General features: G+C 38.3%; 1 protein-coding gene across 2 annotated transcripts in view; it reads left to right on the plus strand.

Moving 5' to 3' along the window:
• The window catches only part of USP14 (ubiquitin specific peptidase 14), a 45,843-nt gene that overhangs the window by 17,003 nt on the left and 11,723 nt on the right, over positions 1-17,117 (plus strand). For both annotated transcript variants that reach the window (XM_024757897.1, XM_024757896.1), the window contains exons 6-10: positions 7,835-7,893; positions 10,927-11,057; positions 13,057-13,137; positions 13,502-13,587; positions 14,257-14,371. In XM_024757897.1, the coding sequence (XP_024613665.1) occupies positions 7,835-7,893; positions 10,927-11,057; positions 13,057-13,137; positions 13,502-13,587; positions 14,257-14,371 (472 nt within the window). The remainder of the gene's footprint in view (positions 1-7,834; positions 7,894-10,926; positions 11,058-13,056; positions 13,138-13,501; positions 13,588-14,256; positions 14,372-17,117) is intronic.

Raw genomic sequence — 17,117 nt, forward strand, 5'->3', positions numbered from 1 at the left:
TTGCGAATATTTTCTTCCATTTTGTGAGTTGTCTTTTCACTTTCTTGACCGCATTCTTGTAGCACAGAAATTTTAAATTTTGATGTAGTTGAATTTTTTTTCCTTTTTTTTGGTGTCACATGTAAGAAACCATTGCCTAATTTCTAGGTCATAAATTTTTTTTAAGAGTTATATAGTTTTAGCTCTTACATTTAGGTCTATGATCCATTTTTAGGTGATTTTTTGGTATGGTGGGTGGTAGTTTTCCCCATTCTTTTGCATGCAGATGTCTAGTTCTTTCAGTACCATTTGTTGAGAAGACTAGTCTTTCCTGTTGAATTGTCTTAGCACCTTTTTTGAAAATTAATTGACCATAATGTATGTAATAAAAAGTAAGATTGGATTCTCAATTCTAGTCTAGAAACACATACGTTGTATGTTTATCCTTATACCAGTGAGTAACGGTTTTTTTTTTTTTTTTAAATATTTATTTATTTATTTTTGGCTGTGTTGGGTCTTCGTTTCTGTGCAAGGGCTCCCTCCAGTTGCGGCAAGTGGGGGCCACTCTTCATCGCGCTGCACGGGCCCCTCACCATCACGGCCTCTCTTGTTGTGGAGCACAGGCTCCAGATGCGCAGGCTCAGTAGTTGTGGCTCACAAGCCTAGTTCCTCCGCGGCATGTGGGATCCTCCCAGACCAGGGCTCAAACCCATGTCCCCTGCATTGGCAGGCAGATTCTCAACGACTGCACCACCAGGGAAGCCCTGAGTAACGGTTTTTAAAAGAAATAGAACTTTGTTTTTATACTATTGTATTTACAAGAGTAAACAGTTATCCATGTTTTGAGAACATATCAAATAGTCTATAAAATGAGGGTCCCTTCTCTTCAGTGAGTATAAATGTGTAACTTAAAAAAATATGTAATTTAATTCTGACTACATTTATTACATCTGTTTTGATTCATACATTGCCAGTTATTAATATGTGGTGGAATTCTGAACTACAGTTTGGATTCTTAGCTTTATGAATGCTGTGTGGTTTTTTCTCCCCTACTGGCTTATGAAATGCTTTGATAAAATTGAGCAGTAGAGAGAGAAGGGACATGCAGAAACCTGAGAGTAACTGAAGGTTTTCTGAATTTCTCTGAAGTGAACACTTGTCAGGTATTTACATGAAGTTGCCTAGATTGTCACTAATATACTGCCAGTGCACAAGACAGAGCACCTGTCTTCAAGGTACTGATGGTCTGATGGAGGAAGACTACCAAGTAAACGGGTACTGTTTCAGAACAGCTTTGCTGGGAAATGTTAAAGTCAGTTATTTTTCCTCAGAGATTCATAGTTATTTCCCCACTGTTGTAGTGTGCCCATGGTTACTGATGAGAGGTCTAATATCAATCTCTATTCTTAATCTTTTCTGTCAGTAACTTTTAGGGTTTTCTCTTTATTTTTGTTTTCAATGTTTTCCAACAGTTCTAAGTATGGGTTTTCTTTTATTTATCTCATTTAGCCCTCAGTGGGTGCTTTCAGTCTGAGGACTGTTGTCCTAAACTCTGGGACATTCTTAGCCATTATTTCTTCAGATATTGCTTCTCTTCTATTTTACCTTCCTCTTATATTCTAAATATTGGGGTTCTTGGATCTGTTGCTAATGTCCTTTTTTCTCTGCACTTTTATTTTTATGTGCTGTGTTCTAGGAGAATGCCTCAGTTCTGTTTTACATTTCACTGATTTGTACGTTAGCTTTGTTTCACAACTGCTCATTTATCACAACCTTCTTTTTAATAAAATCTCCCTTAAGTTTTGGATATGATTCCTGCTTTTATTTCTCTGAGGCTCCAAAGTATTCTTATTTAAAGGTTTTTTTTTTCCTGTTTGGTCCTTTAACTTTGTTCTCTTTGGATATATAGATCTTCATTTCTTTGAAGATGGTGTACTTATGCAGTGTATTCTCTTGTGTTCCAAGTGCAAATTATCTGAATGAGTAGCTTGCTGGGGCAGCTCCCTGTCATAGAGGGTGGCTAGTTGGGACAGATTTGCCTTATTTCCAAGACTTCCTCTTTACTCTTTTCATCTGGGATTCCTTATTATAGCCTCTACATCAAGGAGAGCTCTCTTTCATGTTTTGGAGTTAACTTCTCTGAGTTTTATATAAGCAGGGAGATTTCATCTTGTTGCTTCCATTTTCTTGAAACGAAGTAAACTATTTTGAATTTTAAGTTGTTGCAAGAGGGTGGAAGCCCCTGTACTTACTAACTTAATCGATACAGAATGATGTGGATGGGGTTGTATGTCTTTGGGAAAATGATACTAACTGATAAAATAGGAATGAAAGAAAAGAGGACAATTCCATGAAAGATGCTTTACTGCTGGAGATGCTGAGGTTCATCCTCAAATGTATGGCAGGTTCTGGAGAGTGGGATGTATACCGATGAAGAGTAGAAAGAAAACGCATTCAAGAGAAACAGGCTGGATTAGCTGAAGAGAAGCAGTGAGGGCCAAGAACAATACCTGCAGATAAAATCTGGTTTGCTTGATGCTGCCCAGCAGTGGAACCTCATCTTAATGTGGGAGTTCTAAATTTAGAACCTAAAGTGAAAAGTGTATATAATAAAAATTACTCTTGAAAATTCTATGTTACTTGTAAAAGACAGTATCACATGACAATATTTTTGTCTTATTGGAGACTGGCAAGCCAACTCTTAGTAAGTACAAAATAGTCTTTTCATTAGCAATTACTAGACTGCTATTTTACTTTCATTTTCAAATTTGTAGAGGAATGATCTATTCTTGATAGAACGTACCAATAAAATTGGCTGGACCCAACTTTTTTGGGGGCATTTTATTTTTATAAATTTATTTATTTATTTTTGGCTGTGTTGGGTCTTCATTGCTGCGCATGGGCTTTTCTCTAGTTGCGGCGAGTGGGAGCTACTCTTCGTTGCGGTGTGCGGGCTCCTCATTGTGGTGGCTTCTCTTGCTGCAGAGCACGGACTCTAGGCATGCAAGCTTCAGTAGTTGCAGCACATGGGCTCAGTAGCTGTGGCTCACAGGCTCTACAGCGCAGGGTCAGTAGTTGTGGCGTATGGTCTTAGTTGCTCTGTGGCATGTGGGATCCTCCTGGACCAGGGCTCGAACCCGTGTCCCCTGCATTGGCAGGCAGATTCTCAACAACTGTGCCACCAGGGAAGCCCTTTTTGGGGCATTTTAAATGTCCATTTTCTGTGTCTTTTTGAGTCAGTTTTGGTAATTTACTGTTGCCTACGAATTTGTCCGTATGTCTTTAAACTATTTTAGCATATGAGTTACTCTGTTTTGGGATCTATTTTTTTCTCCATTTTTATTTCGTATTAGTTATTTTTTCTCTTTTGATTACCTTGCTGAGGTTTGTGTATTTTTTCACAGAATCAGCTATTAGATTTATTCACTCAGTTCTTTCAGTTGTCTGATTCGTTCTACTTTTGTTTGTATTAATGTTTTATTTCTGTTTTCCTTAGACTTGTTATATTATTTTTTAAGTTGCATGCTTGGATCATTAATTTATTCTCATGTAGGAATGAAAGTATTTAATTCTGAGATTTTGCTTGTTTTCTATTCATTAGATGAGATTGCTCAGATGTTTTTTAAAAAATGTTATAAAAGGGACTTGCCTGGTGGTCCAGTGGGTAAGACACTGTGCTCCCAATGCAGGGGGCCCGGGTTCAATCCCTGGTTGGGGAACTAGATCCCACATGCATGCCACAAGTAAGAGTTTGCATGCTGCAATTAAGTAAGTAGTCCACTTGCCACAACTAAGCAGCCCGCATGCCACAACTTACGCCACAACTAAGACCCGGTGCAGTCAAAATAAATAAATATTTAAAAAATAAGTTATAAATTCTTATCTTTTCCTTTTGCCCCAAAGTTTTTTGTTTTTCTTATTGAAGTATAGTTGATTTACAATGTTGTGTTAATTACTGCTTTCCAGCAAAGGGATTCGGTTATACACATATGTATTCTGGTCTTTTAATATTCTTTTCCGTTATGGTTTATCACAGGATATTGAATATAGTTCTCTGTGTTATACAGTAGGACCTTGTACTGTGACTGAGTAGTGTTCCATTGTATGTGTGTGCCACATCTTCTTTATCCATTCAGCTGTCGATGAACATTTAGGTTGTTTCCATGTCTTGGCTATTGTGAACAGTGCTGCTATGAACATAGGGGTGTATGTATCTTTTTGAATTATAGTTTTGTCCAGATATATGTCCAGGAGTAGAATTGCTGGATCATATGGTAATTCTATTTTTACTTTTCTGAGGAACATCCATACTGTTTTCCACAGTGGCTGCACCAGCTTATATTTCCACCAGCTGTGTAAGGAGGGTTCCCTTTTCTCCATACCCTCTCCAGCATTTGTTATTTGTAGACTTTTTTTAAAGGTATTATTATTTTTTAAAAATTTATTATTATTTATACTATTTATTTTTTGCTGCATTGGGTCTTAGTTGCAGCATGCAGGATCTTTGTTGCGGCATGCGGAATCCTTAGTTGTGGCATCTGGACTTCCTAGTTGCTGCATGTGGGCTTCTTACTTGCAGCACGTGGACTATTTAGTTGTGGCATGCATGTGGGATCTAGTTCCCTAATCAGGGGTCAAACCCAGGCCCCCTGCATTGGGAGTGTGCAGGCTTACCCACTGGACCACCAGAGAAGTCCCTGCCCATTTTTGGATTGGCTTGTTTGTTTTTTCGTTGTTGAGCTGTATGAGCTGTTCGTATATTTTGGAAATTAAGCCCTTGTCTGTTGCATCATTTGCAAATATTTTCTCCTGTTGTATTTTCGTTTTGTTTATGGTTTCCTTTGCTGTGCAAAACCAAAGTTTGCTTTTAATTATTGAATTATATAGAAACATATACAAATGAATTATCCCAGAGTGAACACATCCCTGTAACTGATGGGGATCAACAGAACTCTGTTAGCACTCCAAAAATCCCCTCACCAATCCCTTCCTATCCACTGCCCCCACCCTTCTTTGCAAAGTTGTTATACTCACCTGACTTCTAATTTTGAGTAATTTTGCTTATTTTGAACTCTTCATGAACAGAAACATACAGATTATGTTCATTTGAGTCAGGCTCATTATATTTGGCTTTTCCATGTTGTGTGTGTGTTCATTCATGTTCATGCTGTAGGGCAGTGGTCCCCAGCATTTTGGCAGCGGGGACTGGTTTCATGGAAGACAGTGTTTTCATGGACCGGTGTGGGGGTGGGGGGATGGTTTCGGGATGATTCAGAGCATTACATTTATCATGCACTTTATTTCTATTATTACTACATTATAATATATAATGAAATAATTATACAACTCACCATAATGCAGAATCAGTGGGAGCCCTGAGCTGGTTTTCACTTGCCACTCACTGATAGGGTTTTGATATGAGTCTGCAAGCAGTTGGTTTATAATGGTCTCTGTGCAGTCAAACCTCTCTGCTAATGATAATCTGTATTTGTAGCCACTCCCCATCACTGCCTCAGCTCCACCTCAGATCATCAGGCATTAAATTCTCATAAGGAGCAAGCAGCCTAGATCCCTCACACGCGCAGTTCACAGTAGAGTTTGCACTCCTATGAGAATCTAGTGAGGCCGATGATCTGACAGGAAGCGGAGCTCAGGCAGTGATGCGAGCGATGGGGAGCAGCTGTAAATACAGATGAAGCTTCTCTCCCTTGCCTGCTGCTCACCTCCTGCTGTGCGGCTGGGTTCCTAAGAGGCTACATACTAGTACCATTTAGTGTCCCGGGGGTTGGGGACCCATGCTGTAGGGTACACCATTGTATGTATATACTACCAAATAATTATTCATTTTTCTGTCAATGAATGTTTGGGTTGATCTGATCTGTGACTGAATGTTGTGAATATTTCACAGATGATAGAAGAGTCAAGACGTCCTCTTTTTGTAGGTGATAAAGTATAATAGGCATTAAGTTTATTTGTTTTTTTTTGTTTGTTTTTGTTTTTTTTGCGGTACGAGGGCCTCTCACTGTTGTGGCCTTTCCCGCCATGGAGCACAGGCTCTGGACGCACAGGCTCAGCGGCCATGGCTCACGGGCCCAGCCGCTCTGTGGCATGTGGGATCTTCACAGACCAGGGCACGAACCCGTGTCCCCTGCATCGGCAGGCGGACTCTCAACCACTGTGCCACCAGGGAAGCCCATATGATTTTTATTTTTTAAATGAACATATATAATTTAGACAATATGCATTATTGTATATTGAAAAATAAAGAATTTTTTAGTTGCAAGACTTTCCAGAAGATCTAAACAATTGAAAAAAAAGAAAATTATTCCATTGAGTATAATTTAACATAATATTTTCTGTGACCTCTTTCATTCACTTACATAAGCACAGAGTTTTTTTTTTTCTTGACTGCATTGGGTCTTCGTTGCTGCGCAGGCTTTCTTGAGCGGTGAGCGGGGGCTACTCTTCATCGCAGTGCGTGGGCTTCTTATTGCAGTGACTTGTTTTGTTGCAGAGCACAGGCTCAGTAGTTGCAGTGCACAGGCTCAGTAGTTGTGGCACATGGGCTTAGTTGCTCTGCAGCATGTGGGATCTTCCTGGACCAGGGATCGAACCCATGTCCCCTGAATTGGCAGGCAGATGCTTAACCACTGCGCCACCAGGGAAGTCCCCTTTTTTTTAAAATTGGAATATAATTTACATCTAGTGAAATGTATGCATCTTACGTGTTCAGTGTGATCAGTTTTGACAAATGCAAATTCTCTAACTCATTTTACAATCAGATTTATAGAACATTTTCATCATCCCAGGAAGTTTTATTGTACCTTTTCCCAGTTAACTGCTCATCTCCCCCAAGTAACCACTGATCTTATATTAGTTTTGTGGGATCTCTCCCATTGCCTGGTGTTTAATACCTGAATGATAATTTTTGATCCTTTTTCGTAAAACATTGTATAAGTAACTACAGTGGTTTGGGTATTTCCTTTAGGGTGGCCAGTCCTTTGTACTGCTGTAAATTAACTGAGAATCATAAAAGTGAATTTAGAAATCATTTAATAGGAACCCTTCATTTTATAGGTGAGAAAACTGACTTGAAATTTAAGTGACTTACTTAGTGTTGTGTAGGAACTTAGTGCTGAATGTAGATTTATTGATTTTGATTTAATGTTTTTTTGTTTGTTTGTTTGTTCTTTTTGCGGTACACGGGCCTCTCACCGTTGTGGCCTCTCCCATTGCGGAGCACAGGCTCCGGATGCGCAGGCTCAGTGGCCGTGGCTCACGGGCCCAGCCGCTCCGCGGCATGTGGGACCTTTCCGGACCAGGGCACGAACCCGTGTCCCCTGCATCGGCAGGCAGACTCTCAACCACTGCACCACCAGGGAAGCCCTGATCTAATGTTTTTGATCTAATGATTTTTTCTTCATTTCTGAAATTATATTTTATTTTCTTTGTAATAATGGATATTAAATATGTGCTTTTTAATTTTATTTATTTATTTTTAACATCTTTAGTGGAGTATAATTGCTTTATAATGTTGTGTTTCTGCTGTATAACAGAGTGAGTCAGCTATATGTACTTTTTTGTTTACACAATTTTTAGAAAATGTTATAGATGAGTTAGACAAGAGGAAAGAATTTAAAGTAGGCTTCATTCATCTAATTTCCATTTTTTCTTAGCAGTCCTTTTTTGCCCATGTAATTCTTAAAGGAACAAGACCAGAAGAGAAGAAGAAAAAATGGTGGGAACAACTCAGAGAAACTTGTAGTTGAGGGTTTCATAATAAGTCCTTTGAACTAATTTCTTCCCATTTGAGTTTCAGAATAAAGTGAATATTTAATTGTCTTAATGTTCCTAGGTATGCAGGTGCCTTGAGAGCTTCAGGGGAAATGGCTTCAGCACAGTATATTACTGCAGGTCAGTATCTTAAATATACTACATTTCAAGAGGGAGTATGGTATTCAATAAATGTCATTTTTCACTCACAGTTTTTTAGTATCTTTCTGTTTTCAAAATGTGTTTTTAAAACATCACCTCATTAAAATTAGAGTACTTACACTTACATTAAACAACTTGGGACTTTTTTTTTTTTTTTTTTTGGCGGTACACGGGCCTCTCACTGTTGTGGCCTCTCCCGCTGCAGAGCACAGGCTCCGGACGCGCAGGCTCAGCGGCCATGGCTCATGGGCCCAGCCGCTCCACGGCATGTGGGATCTTCCCAGACCGGGGCATGAACCCATGTCCCCTGCATTGGCAGGCGGACTCCAACCACTGCGCCACCAGGGAAGCCCTGTAACAGCTTTATTGAGAGATAATTCACATACCGTACTATTCACCCATTTATATTATACAATTCACTGTTTTCTAGTTTACTCATAGAGTTATGCAGTCATCACCACAATCAAATTTAGAATATTTTCATCACTAGAAAATAAATCCTGTAACAGCAGTCACCCTGTTTCCTGTCACTACTACCAGCCCTGTGCAACCAGTAATCTACTGTCAGTCTGCAGATTTGCCAATTCTAGAATGTTGATATAAATGGAATTGTACAATATGTGGTCTGTTTTGATGGCTTCTTTCACTTAGAATGTTTTTGAGGTTCAGCCACATTGTAAACATGTATCAGTACTTCATTCCTTTTTATTGCTGAGTAAGATTCCATTGTATTGGATATATCACATTTCATTTATCCTTTCATCATTGATAAGACATTTGGGTAGTTTCCACTTTTTGACCAATATAAATATTGCTAAACATTTGTGTACAAGTCTGTGTGGACATATGTTTTCATTTCTCTTGGGTATATGTCTAGGAGAGGAATTGTTGGGTCACATGGTAACTATGTGAGTAACTGCCAGACTGTTTTCCAAAGCAGCTGCATCATCTTATATTCCTCCCAGCATGTATGAGGATTCTGATTTCTTTGTATCCTCACTGACACTAGGTATTGAATGTCTTTGATTATCGCCATTCTAGGGGTGTGAAATGGTATCTCATTGTGGTCAATCATTAATTTGTAATACTATAAACAGTAGGTTTCTTTGCCTCATTTGGAATTAGTGAGATTTTCCTCTAACCTTTTTCCCTGAAAGTAGGTTCATTTGTTGAAATGTTTTGTTTTCTTTTTTGAAGATGTTGGGGGTAGGAGTTTATTAATTTATTTATTTAATTTTGCTGTGTTGGGTCTTCGTTTCTGTTCGAGGGCTTTCTCTAGTTATGGCAAGTGGGGGCCACTCTTCATCGTGGTACGCGGGCCTCTCAACTATCGCAGCCTGTCTTGTTGAGGAACACAGGCTCCAGACACGCAGGCTCAGTAGTTGTGGCTCACCGACCTAGTTGCCCTGTGGCATGTGGGATCCTCCCAGACCAGGGCTCGAACCCATGTCCCCTGCATTAGCAGGCAGATTCTCAACCACTGCGCCACCAGGGAAGCCCCCTGAAATGAAGTTTTTACTGGGAAAATGTGATCATATATCTAGTTCATCTTGTAACTTACGTATCTAAGAGTTGCTCAGAATTTCAACAGCTTCTCCAGAGTCTTATAGGAGGCTTGCAGTATTTATGGGATGAAAAATACCGTTCTTTACTTTTTACTTCTTGATTTTTTAAGTTTTTTATTTTGAAATAAATTTAAATTCACAGAAAAGTTGCAAGAATTCACCAGTTACTAACTTTTTGTCACATCTGGTTCATCATTCTGTGTAATGCATGTTCTTTTCTGAACCATTTGAGAATAAGTTGCAGACATCCTGTTTTTTGTTCCTGAATACCTCAGTATGTATTTCCTGAGAATAAGGACATTCATAACCACAAGATGGTTATTTTTCAAAGTGTGGGAGTTTAACACTGATGTTAACTTGTAATACTGACTTGATTAAATTTTGCCAGTTAACCCTGTATTGCCCATTATAAAGTTGTTTTTCTTTTTTGCTTCAGGAGCCAATCTAGGATCACACATTGCACTTAGTTATGTTGTTATGTCTCGTTAGTCTCTTAATGTATAGTGTGTCTTTTGACCTTTTTCTTTCAAACTAATGAAATATTTGAGATGCTCTGTTCATGGTATATATTAAATTAAATCATCTGTGTTTTTTTCTTTTTTTTTTTTGAGAAGTGTATCCTTTAAAGTGTTATTACAATTTAGGCTTTTTTTATTTTAAAAATTATTACCTTAGTAGGGATGCATAATTTCAGCTCTACCTCCTAAAATATTTTTTAAACATTGTGTTTAGTAGTTTTATTCAGGAACATTTCATTGAGTACTTACTTTGTGCTGAGATGTTGTATTTTAGTATTTGTTATGCTAAATAGTCTGTATACTAATGATAACATTTCACATTTTAGTTAACAAAACAATGCAAGATAAGCTAGATTAGAGTTTTGCTATACATGAAGTAAGGGCAAGGTGTGATAGCTAGGGAGTCAACAGAGAAAAAGTATTCTGAACTCAAGAGCAGGGTTGAGTTTATGACCATCATGGGATTTATGGTCATGGTGAGAGAGGATAACATACTTCATTTAAACATACTCCAGATTTCAATACTCAGGAGTTCAGTACACGGGAACCAAGTATGGGCTTAAAGGGAGGAGGGCTGGGAGTGGTTACCTGACGTCCTGATAATGGCGGAACTGTAACATCATGCCTCTGTGATTCCTAGACAGAAGTTATGTGTTGTCTGTATTAAAGTGAATATACCTTGCTTTATTAGGGAAGACAAAGGCTGTCAAGGAGAGAGAGACATTGTTTATAGCTAGTGATTGCATTATAAAGTCTTCTGGTGAGTTAAGATTTAAAAACATTTTCTTATTAGGGATCCAACAATTGCAAAAGGAATAGGTATACTTAAAAATAATAGACATTTCTTGGTATTAATTGAGAATTAATTTACAGTAGCATGTATTAAATATGTCACTATTTTACTAAGGAAGTATTGCTTTGTTTTTAAGCCCTTAGAGATTTGTTTGATTCCATGGATAAAACTTCTTCTAGTATTCCACCTATTATTCTACTGCAGTTTTTGCACATGGCTTTTCCACAGTTTGCAGAGAAGGGCGAACAAGGACAATATCTTCAACAGGTAATCAGGGCAAGGTTCTGTGGTTTTTATTTTGTAAATGTAAAATTTAGGCATCCTACACTTACTGGAGTATATTTGGAAATACAAATAATCAGTCCTCTGTAGTTCACACCACCATTATCTCTTGCCTGGAGAGGTGCAGTAGTCTGTTAACTGATCATCTTACTTCTGCCTTTTGTGGTGTTTCTCTATACAGCCCCAGAGTCCTTTTAAAAATGTAAATAAGATTATGTTGGTTTCCTTGTTCAGTACCTCCTAGTGACTTTCTGTCTCAGTCCTAAACAGTCTAGCTCCTGGCTACCTCTCTGAGCTTATCATGTGCCACTCTTCCCCTTGCTCAGTTCTCTCCAGATACACTGACTTCCTTGCTATTTTTAAAAAACCCCCCAAGTATCCTCTTTCTGTAGGGCCTTTGCTCTTGTTCCTTTGGCTCCCAGGTGCATGGCTTGCTTCCTCACCTCATTCAGGTATCATGGCTCAAATGTCAAGGCATCAGAGAGGCTTTCCTTGACAGTCCTATTGAAATAGCACACTTCCCTTCTGCTTTATAACAATGTGAATCAGCTATACATATACATATATCCCCATATCTCCTCCCTCTTGCATCTCCCTCCCATCCTCCCTATCCCACCCCTCTAGGTGGTCACAAAGCACCTAGCTCATCTCCGTGTGCTATGCAGCTGCTTCCCACTAGCTATCTGTTTTACATTTAGTAGTGTATATATGTCCATGTCACTCTCTCACTTCGTCCCAGCTTACCCCTCCCCCTCCCCTTGTCCTCAAATCCATTCTCTACATCTGCGTCTTTATTCATGTCCTGCCCCTAGGTTCTTCAGAACCATTTTTTTTTTCAAGATTCCATGTATATGTGTTAGCATACGGTATTTGTTTTTCTCTTTCTGACTTACTTCACTCTGTATGACAGATTCTAGGTCCATCCACCTCACTACAAATAACTCAATTTTGTTTCTTTTTATGGCTGAGTAATATTCCATTGTATATATGTGCCACATCTTCTTTATCCAGTCATCTGTCGATGGACACTTAGGTTGCTTCCATGTCCTGGCTATTGTAAATAGAGCTGCAATGAACATTGTGGTACATGTCTCTTTTTGAATTATGGTTTTCTCAGGGTATATGCCCAGTAGTGAGATTGCTGGGTCATATGGTAGTTCTATTTGTAATTTTTAAAGGAACCTCCATACTGTTCTCCATAGTGGCTGTATCAATTTACATTCCCACCAACAGTGCAAGAGGTTTCCCTTTTCTCCACACCCTCTCCAGCATTTATTGTTTGTAGATTTTTCGATGATGGCCATTCTGACCAGTGTGAGGTGATACCTCATTGTAGTTTTTTTTTTTTGCGGTACGCGGGCCTCTCACTGTTGTGGCCTCTCCCGTTATGGAGCACATGCTCCGGACGTGCAGACTCAGCAACCATGGCTCACGGGCCCAGCCGCTCTGCGGCACATGGGATCTTCCCGGACCGGGGCACGAACCCGTGTCCCCTGCATCGGCAGGCGGACTCTCAACCACTGCGCCACCATGGAAGCCCCTCATTGTAGTTTTGATTTTCATTTCTCTAATGATTAGTGATGTTGAGTATCCTTCATGTGTTTGTTGGCAATCCCCTAATCACTTTCTGCTTCCATATTGCTTTTTTTCCCTTCATAACCCTCTCTTTACTTGAGTTTGTTATATTTTGTTTATGTTCCCCATTAGAACTTTTTCTGTTTTGTTGACTGTTTGTATTCCTAGTGTCTAGAATAGTGTTTAGCATAATGATGAATTCATGAAACATCTCTTGAATGAATGAATAAACTATTCTGGAATTCTTCATTGTTTTGAAGATCATATAATATTTAATTTGGCTTAATATTTTTTTAGAAAACAACTTCCTTCCCCTTCTCTAAGGAAACAGTAATTACTTTGGAAGGATTTTATAGATCAAACACTGTAATAGCCAGGATTACTTACTGTGTCACTTTTTAAATTACAGGATGCTAATGAATGTTGGATACAAATGATGCGAGTATTGCAACAGAAATTGGAAGCTATAGAGGATGATACTGTTAAAGAGGTAATTGAAATATATTTGTGAGTATAGACTGATTCTCTATCCCACCCCCACCCTAAAGTCTTAGTTCATCTTAATAGGTAGACATGTACTTGAATACTTTAGATGCTGAATCTGTAGTTGGAACTTGACAACTTGCATTTGATGCTTGAATTCAATGCATTATTTGCTGAATTTAATCAATTGAGATTATTGAGCATCTAATTTTTTGGTAATATTTTTTGATCAGTAGAAGAATTTTACAGAAAGGGATTACATTTTAAAAAGTCTAAATGTGTGTTACTAAACTGGATTGTGTGGGAGCCAATGTACATTAATATCCATATGAAGTAAAGTTGGAATTTTTATCTCATCTTAACTTTTGCAGACAGATTCTTCATCTGCACCAGCAGTGACACCTTCTAAAAAGAAAAGTTTAATTGATCAGTTCTTCGGAGTTGAATTTGAAACTACGTATCCTTATGAGCCAAGATTAGTATGACTGTAATCGTAACTTAGAAGTGTATTGGTATAAATAGCGTTGTTGCCTGGAGTGGTGGGTGGGATATGAAGGAAAATTCTTCAGAGGTTTTTATGCTTAAAAAATATGGAAATTAGGAATTTGGAAAAATACATCCTTTGGAGTGCTCTTGAAGTTTAGATAAATGTACTCTTTAAGGACATTCATATTTTTTCCTGAGAACACCTTTAGCAGAATACCTCATTAATTCACCTCATAGAGAATTAATTTTTAATTATGAAATGGGATAAATCAGCTAAATTATATACATGAGATTGATATAATTAATAAAACATGAATTTAGGAGAATACTATTTTCTACATCATGGGTGGAAACTTAGAAAAAGATTTGTTTATCGTCAGGTTATTAAGACCATTTTAAGACTATAAATACCAACTTATATTTGTTGAGAGTTTATCCTTTTACACACATTCATTAATCCGTATTGTTGGTAAGTGAATGAGCATTTTTAAGTATATTAAAATGAATCTCTATTGGAAGACTGAAATGTTTTAAATACCAGTGAATGATGCTATTAATTTTAATAGCATTAGGATAACTTATTCAAGATTATATAACAAATTGAATGCCATTGGCAAATTCCTTATCTTATTTTTCAAAGCATGAAATGTACAGAATCTGAAGAAGAAGAAGTCAGTAAAGGAAAGGAAAGTCAGCTTCAGCTTAGCTGTTTTATCAATCAAGAAGTCAAGTATCTTTTTACAGGACTTAAGTTGGTAAGGGCAATTGCAGTTCCTCCCCATTGTTCGTAGATTCTGTATTTGCAAATACACCTACTTGCTAAAATGTATTTGTAACCCCAACATCAGTACTCATGGTGCTTTCATGGTCATTTGTAGATACGCACAGGGTGACAAAAATTTTGAGTCACCTGACTCACACTGTTTCACCTGAGGTCCCCAAAGGTGATGCTCTGCCTTTTTTTTTTTTTTTTGCGCTATGCGGGCCTCTCACTGCTGTGGCGTCTCCCATTGCGGAGCACAGGCTCCGGACGCGCAGGCTCAGCGGCCATGGCTCACGGGCCCAGCCACTCCGCGGCATGTGAGATCTTCCTGGACCGGGACACGAACCTGTGTCCCCTGCATCGGCAGGCGGACTCTCAACCACTGCGCCACCAGGGAAGCCCGCTCTGCCTTCTTGTTTCAGTGCTCATACTATAAACAAGTACCCTTTTTGCGGTAATTTTAATGCCACATTTCTTGCATTTTTGTGCTTTTTGTTGGTGATCTTGCTGTTTATAATGGCCTTCAGACATAATGCTGAAGTGCTGTCTGGTGTTCTAAGTGCAAGAAGGCTGTGATGTGCCTTAAGGAGAAAATAACCTTTGTTAGATAAGCTTCATTCAGGGATGAGTTATAGTTTAATTGGCTGTGAGTTCAGTGTATGTTAAGGTGTCATTAAATAGCAGAAACACACATAAAACAAGGTTGTGTATTGATTGGTTGACAAAAATGTTGTGGCCAGAGGCTCAAAGGAGGCCTCTGAGGATATTATAATAAGGATATATTAATAATTGTGAGGTAAAAACTGGGGTTGTACTGTGCAAATACGGGCATGTAGTCATTCTGCCATTGCACTAGTATTAAAGTTGAGGCCCTAGAATTTAAGTGACTTAATCGGTTTGTGGCAGAGCCAGAAATAAAACTTGCTTGTCTTATTATTCAGTTAGTACTGTTTCCGCAGTGCCATACTAAAGAATCCACCCTAATGAGCAGATTGATAAAATAGAACAATTTTGCTTGCCTAACATTTATTTGATATGGTTTGGGGGAATATGTACATCTCTTGAATGATGGGCAGTGAATTGGGGCAGGGATTACATTGAAAACAAGATTATTCGTTGTCAGGGAGCTCCCATTTACAGTTTGGGGTAAGATTGGTTAGGGGAAGTATTGGTAAATGTTTCTATAAGAAACAGATAGATAAATAGTGCTATTCTTTGCCCTGTGATACTGAGGGGAGAGGTGTGGTGAGGCATAATGGCTTTTAAGAGAAGTTCACTTGAAAAGCATACGTAAATATATGCTAATCAATCAATGTGATAAACCATATTAACAAATTGAAGGAGAAAAACCATATGATCATCTCTCTAGATGCAGTAAAAGCTTTCTCCAAAATTCAGTACCCATTTATGATATAAACCCTTCAGAAAGTAGGCATAGAGGGAACTTACCTCAACATAATAAAGATCATATATGACAAACCCACAGCCAACATCGTTCTCAATGGTGAAAAACTGAAACAATTTCCTTTAAGATCAGGAACAAGACAAGGTTGTCCACTCTCACCACTGTTATTCAACATAGTTTTGGGAGTTTTAGCCACAGCAATCAGAGAAGAAAAAGAAATAAGAGGAATCCAAATCGGAAAAGAAGAAGTAAAACTGCCACTATTTGCAGAAGACATGATAGTATACATAGATAATCCTAAAGATGCTACCAGAAAACTACTAGAACTAATCAATGAATTTGGTAAAGTAGTAGGATACAAGATTAATGCACAGAAATCTCTTGCATTCCTATACACATGATGAAAAATCTGAAAGAGAAATTAAGGGAACACTCCCATTTACCATTGCAACGAAAAGAATAAAATACCTAGGAATAAACCTACCTAAGGAGACAAAAGACCTGTACACAGAAAAGTATAAGACACTGATGAAAGAAATTAAAGATGATACTAACAGATGGAGAGATATACCATGTTCTTGGATTGAAAGAATCAACATTGTGAAAATGTCTGTACTACCCAAAGCAATCTACAGATTCAGTGCAATCCCTGTCAAACTGCCAATGGCATATTCCACAGAACTAGAACAAAAAGTTGCACAATTTGTATGGAAACACAAAAGACACCAAATAGCCAAAGCAATCTTGAGAAAGAAAAACAGAGCTGGAGGAATCAGGCTCTTGGACTTCAGACTATACTACAAAGCTACAGTAATCAAGACTGGATGGTACTGGCACAAAAACAGAAATATAGATCAATGGAACAGGATAGAAAGCCCAGAGATAAACGCAAGCACATATGGTCACCTTATCTTTGATAAAAGAGACAAGAATATACAATGGAGAAAAGACAGCCTCTTCAATAAGTGGTGCTGGGAAAAGTGGACAGCTACATGTAAAAGAATGAAATTAGAACACTCCCTAACACCATACACAACAATAAACTCAAAATGGATTAAAAACCTAAATGTAAGGCTAGACACTATAAAACTCTTAGAGGAAAATATAGGCAGAACACTGACATAAATCACAGCAAGATCCTTTTTGACCCACCTCCTAGAGAAATGGGAATAAAAACAAAAACAAATGGGAACTAATGAAACTTAAAAGCTTTTGCACAGCAAAAGGAAACAAGATGAAAAGACAACCCTCAGAATGGGAGAAAATATGTGCAAATGAAGCAACTGACAAAGGAGTAATCTCCAAAATTTACAAGCAGCTCATGCAGCTCAAT

Source organism: Neophocaena asiaeorientalis, unplaced genomic scaffold (genome assembly GCF_003031525.2).
Source record: "Neophocaena asiaeorientalis asiaeorientalis breed wild unplaced genomic scaffold, Neophocaena_asiaeorientalis_V1.1 scaffold142, whole genome shotgun sequence".
NCBI classification, from domain to species: domain Eukaryota; kingdom Metazoa; phylum Chordata; class Mammalia; order Artiodactyla; family Phocoenidae; genus Neophocaena; species Neophocaena asiaeorientalis.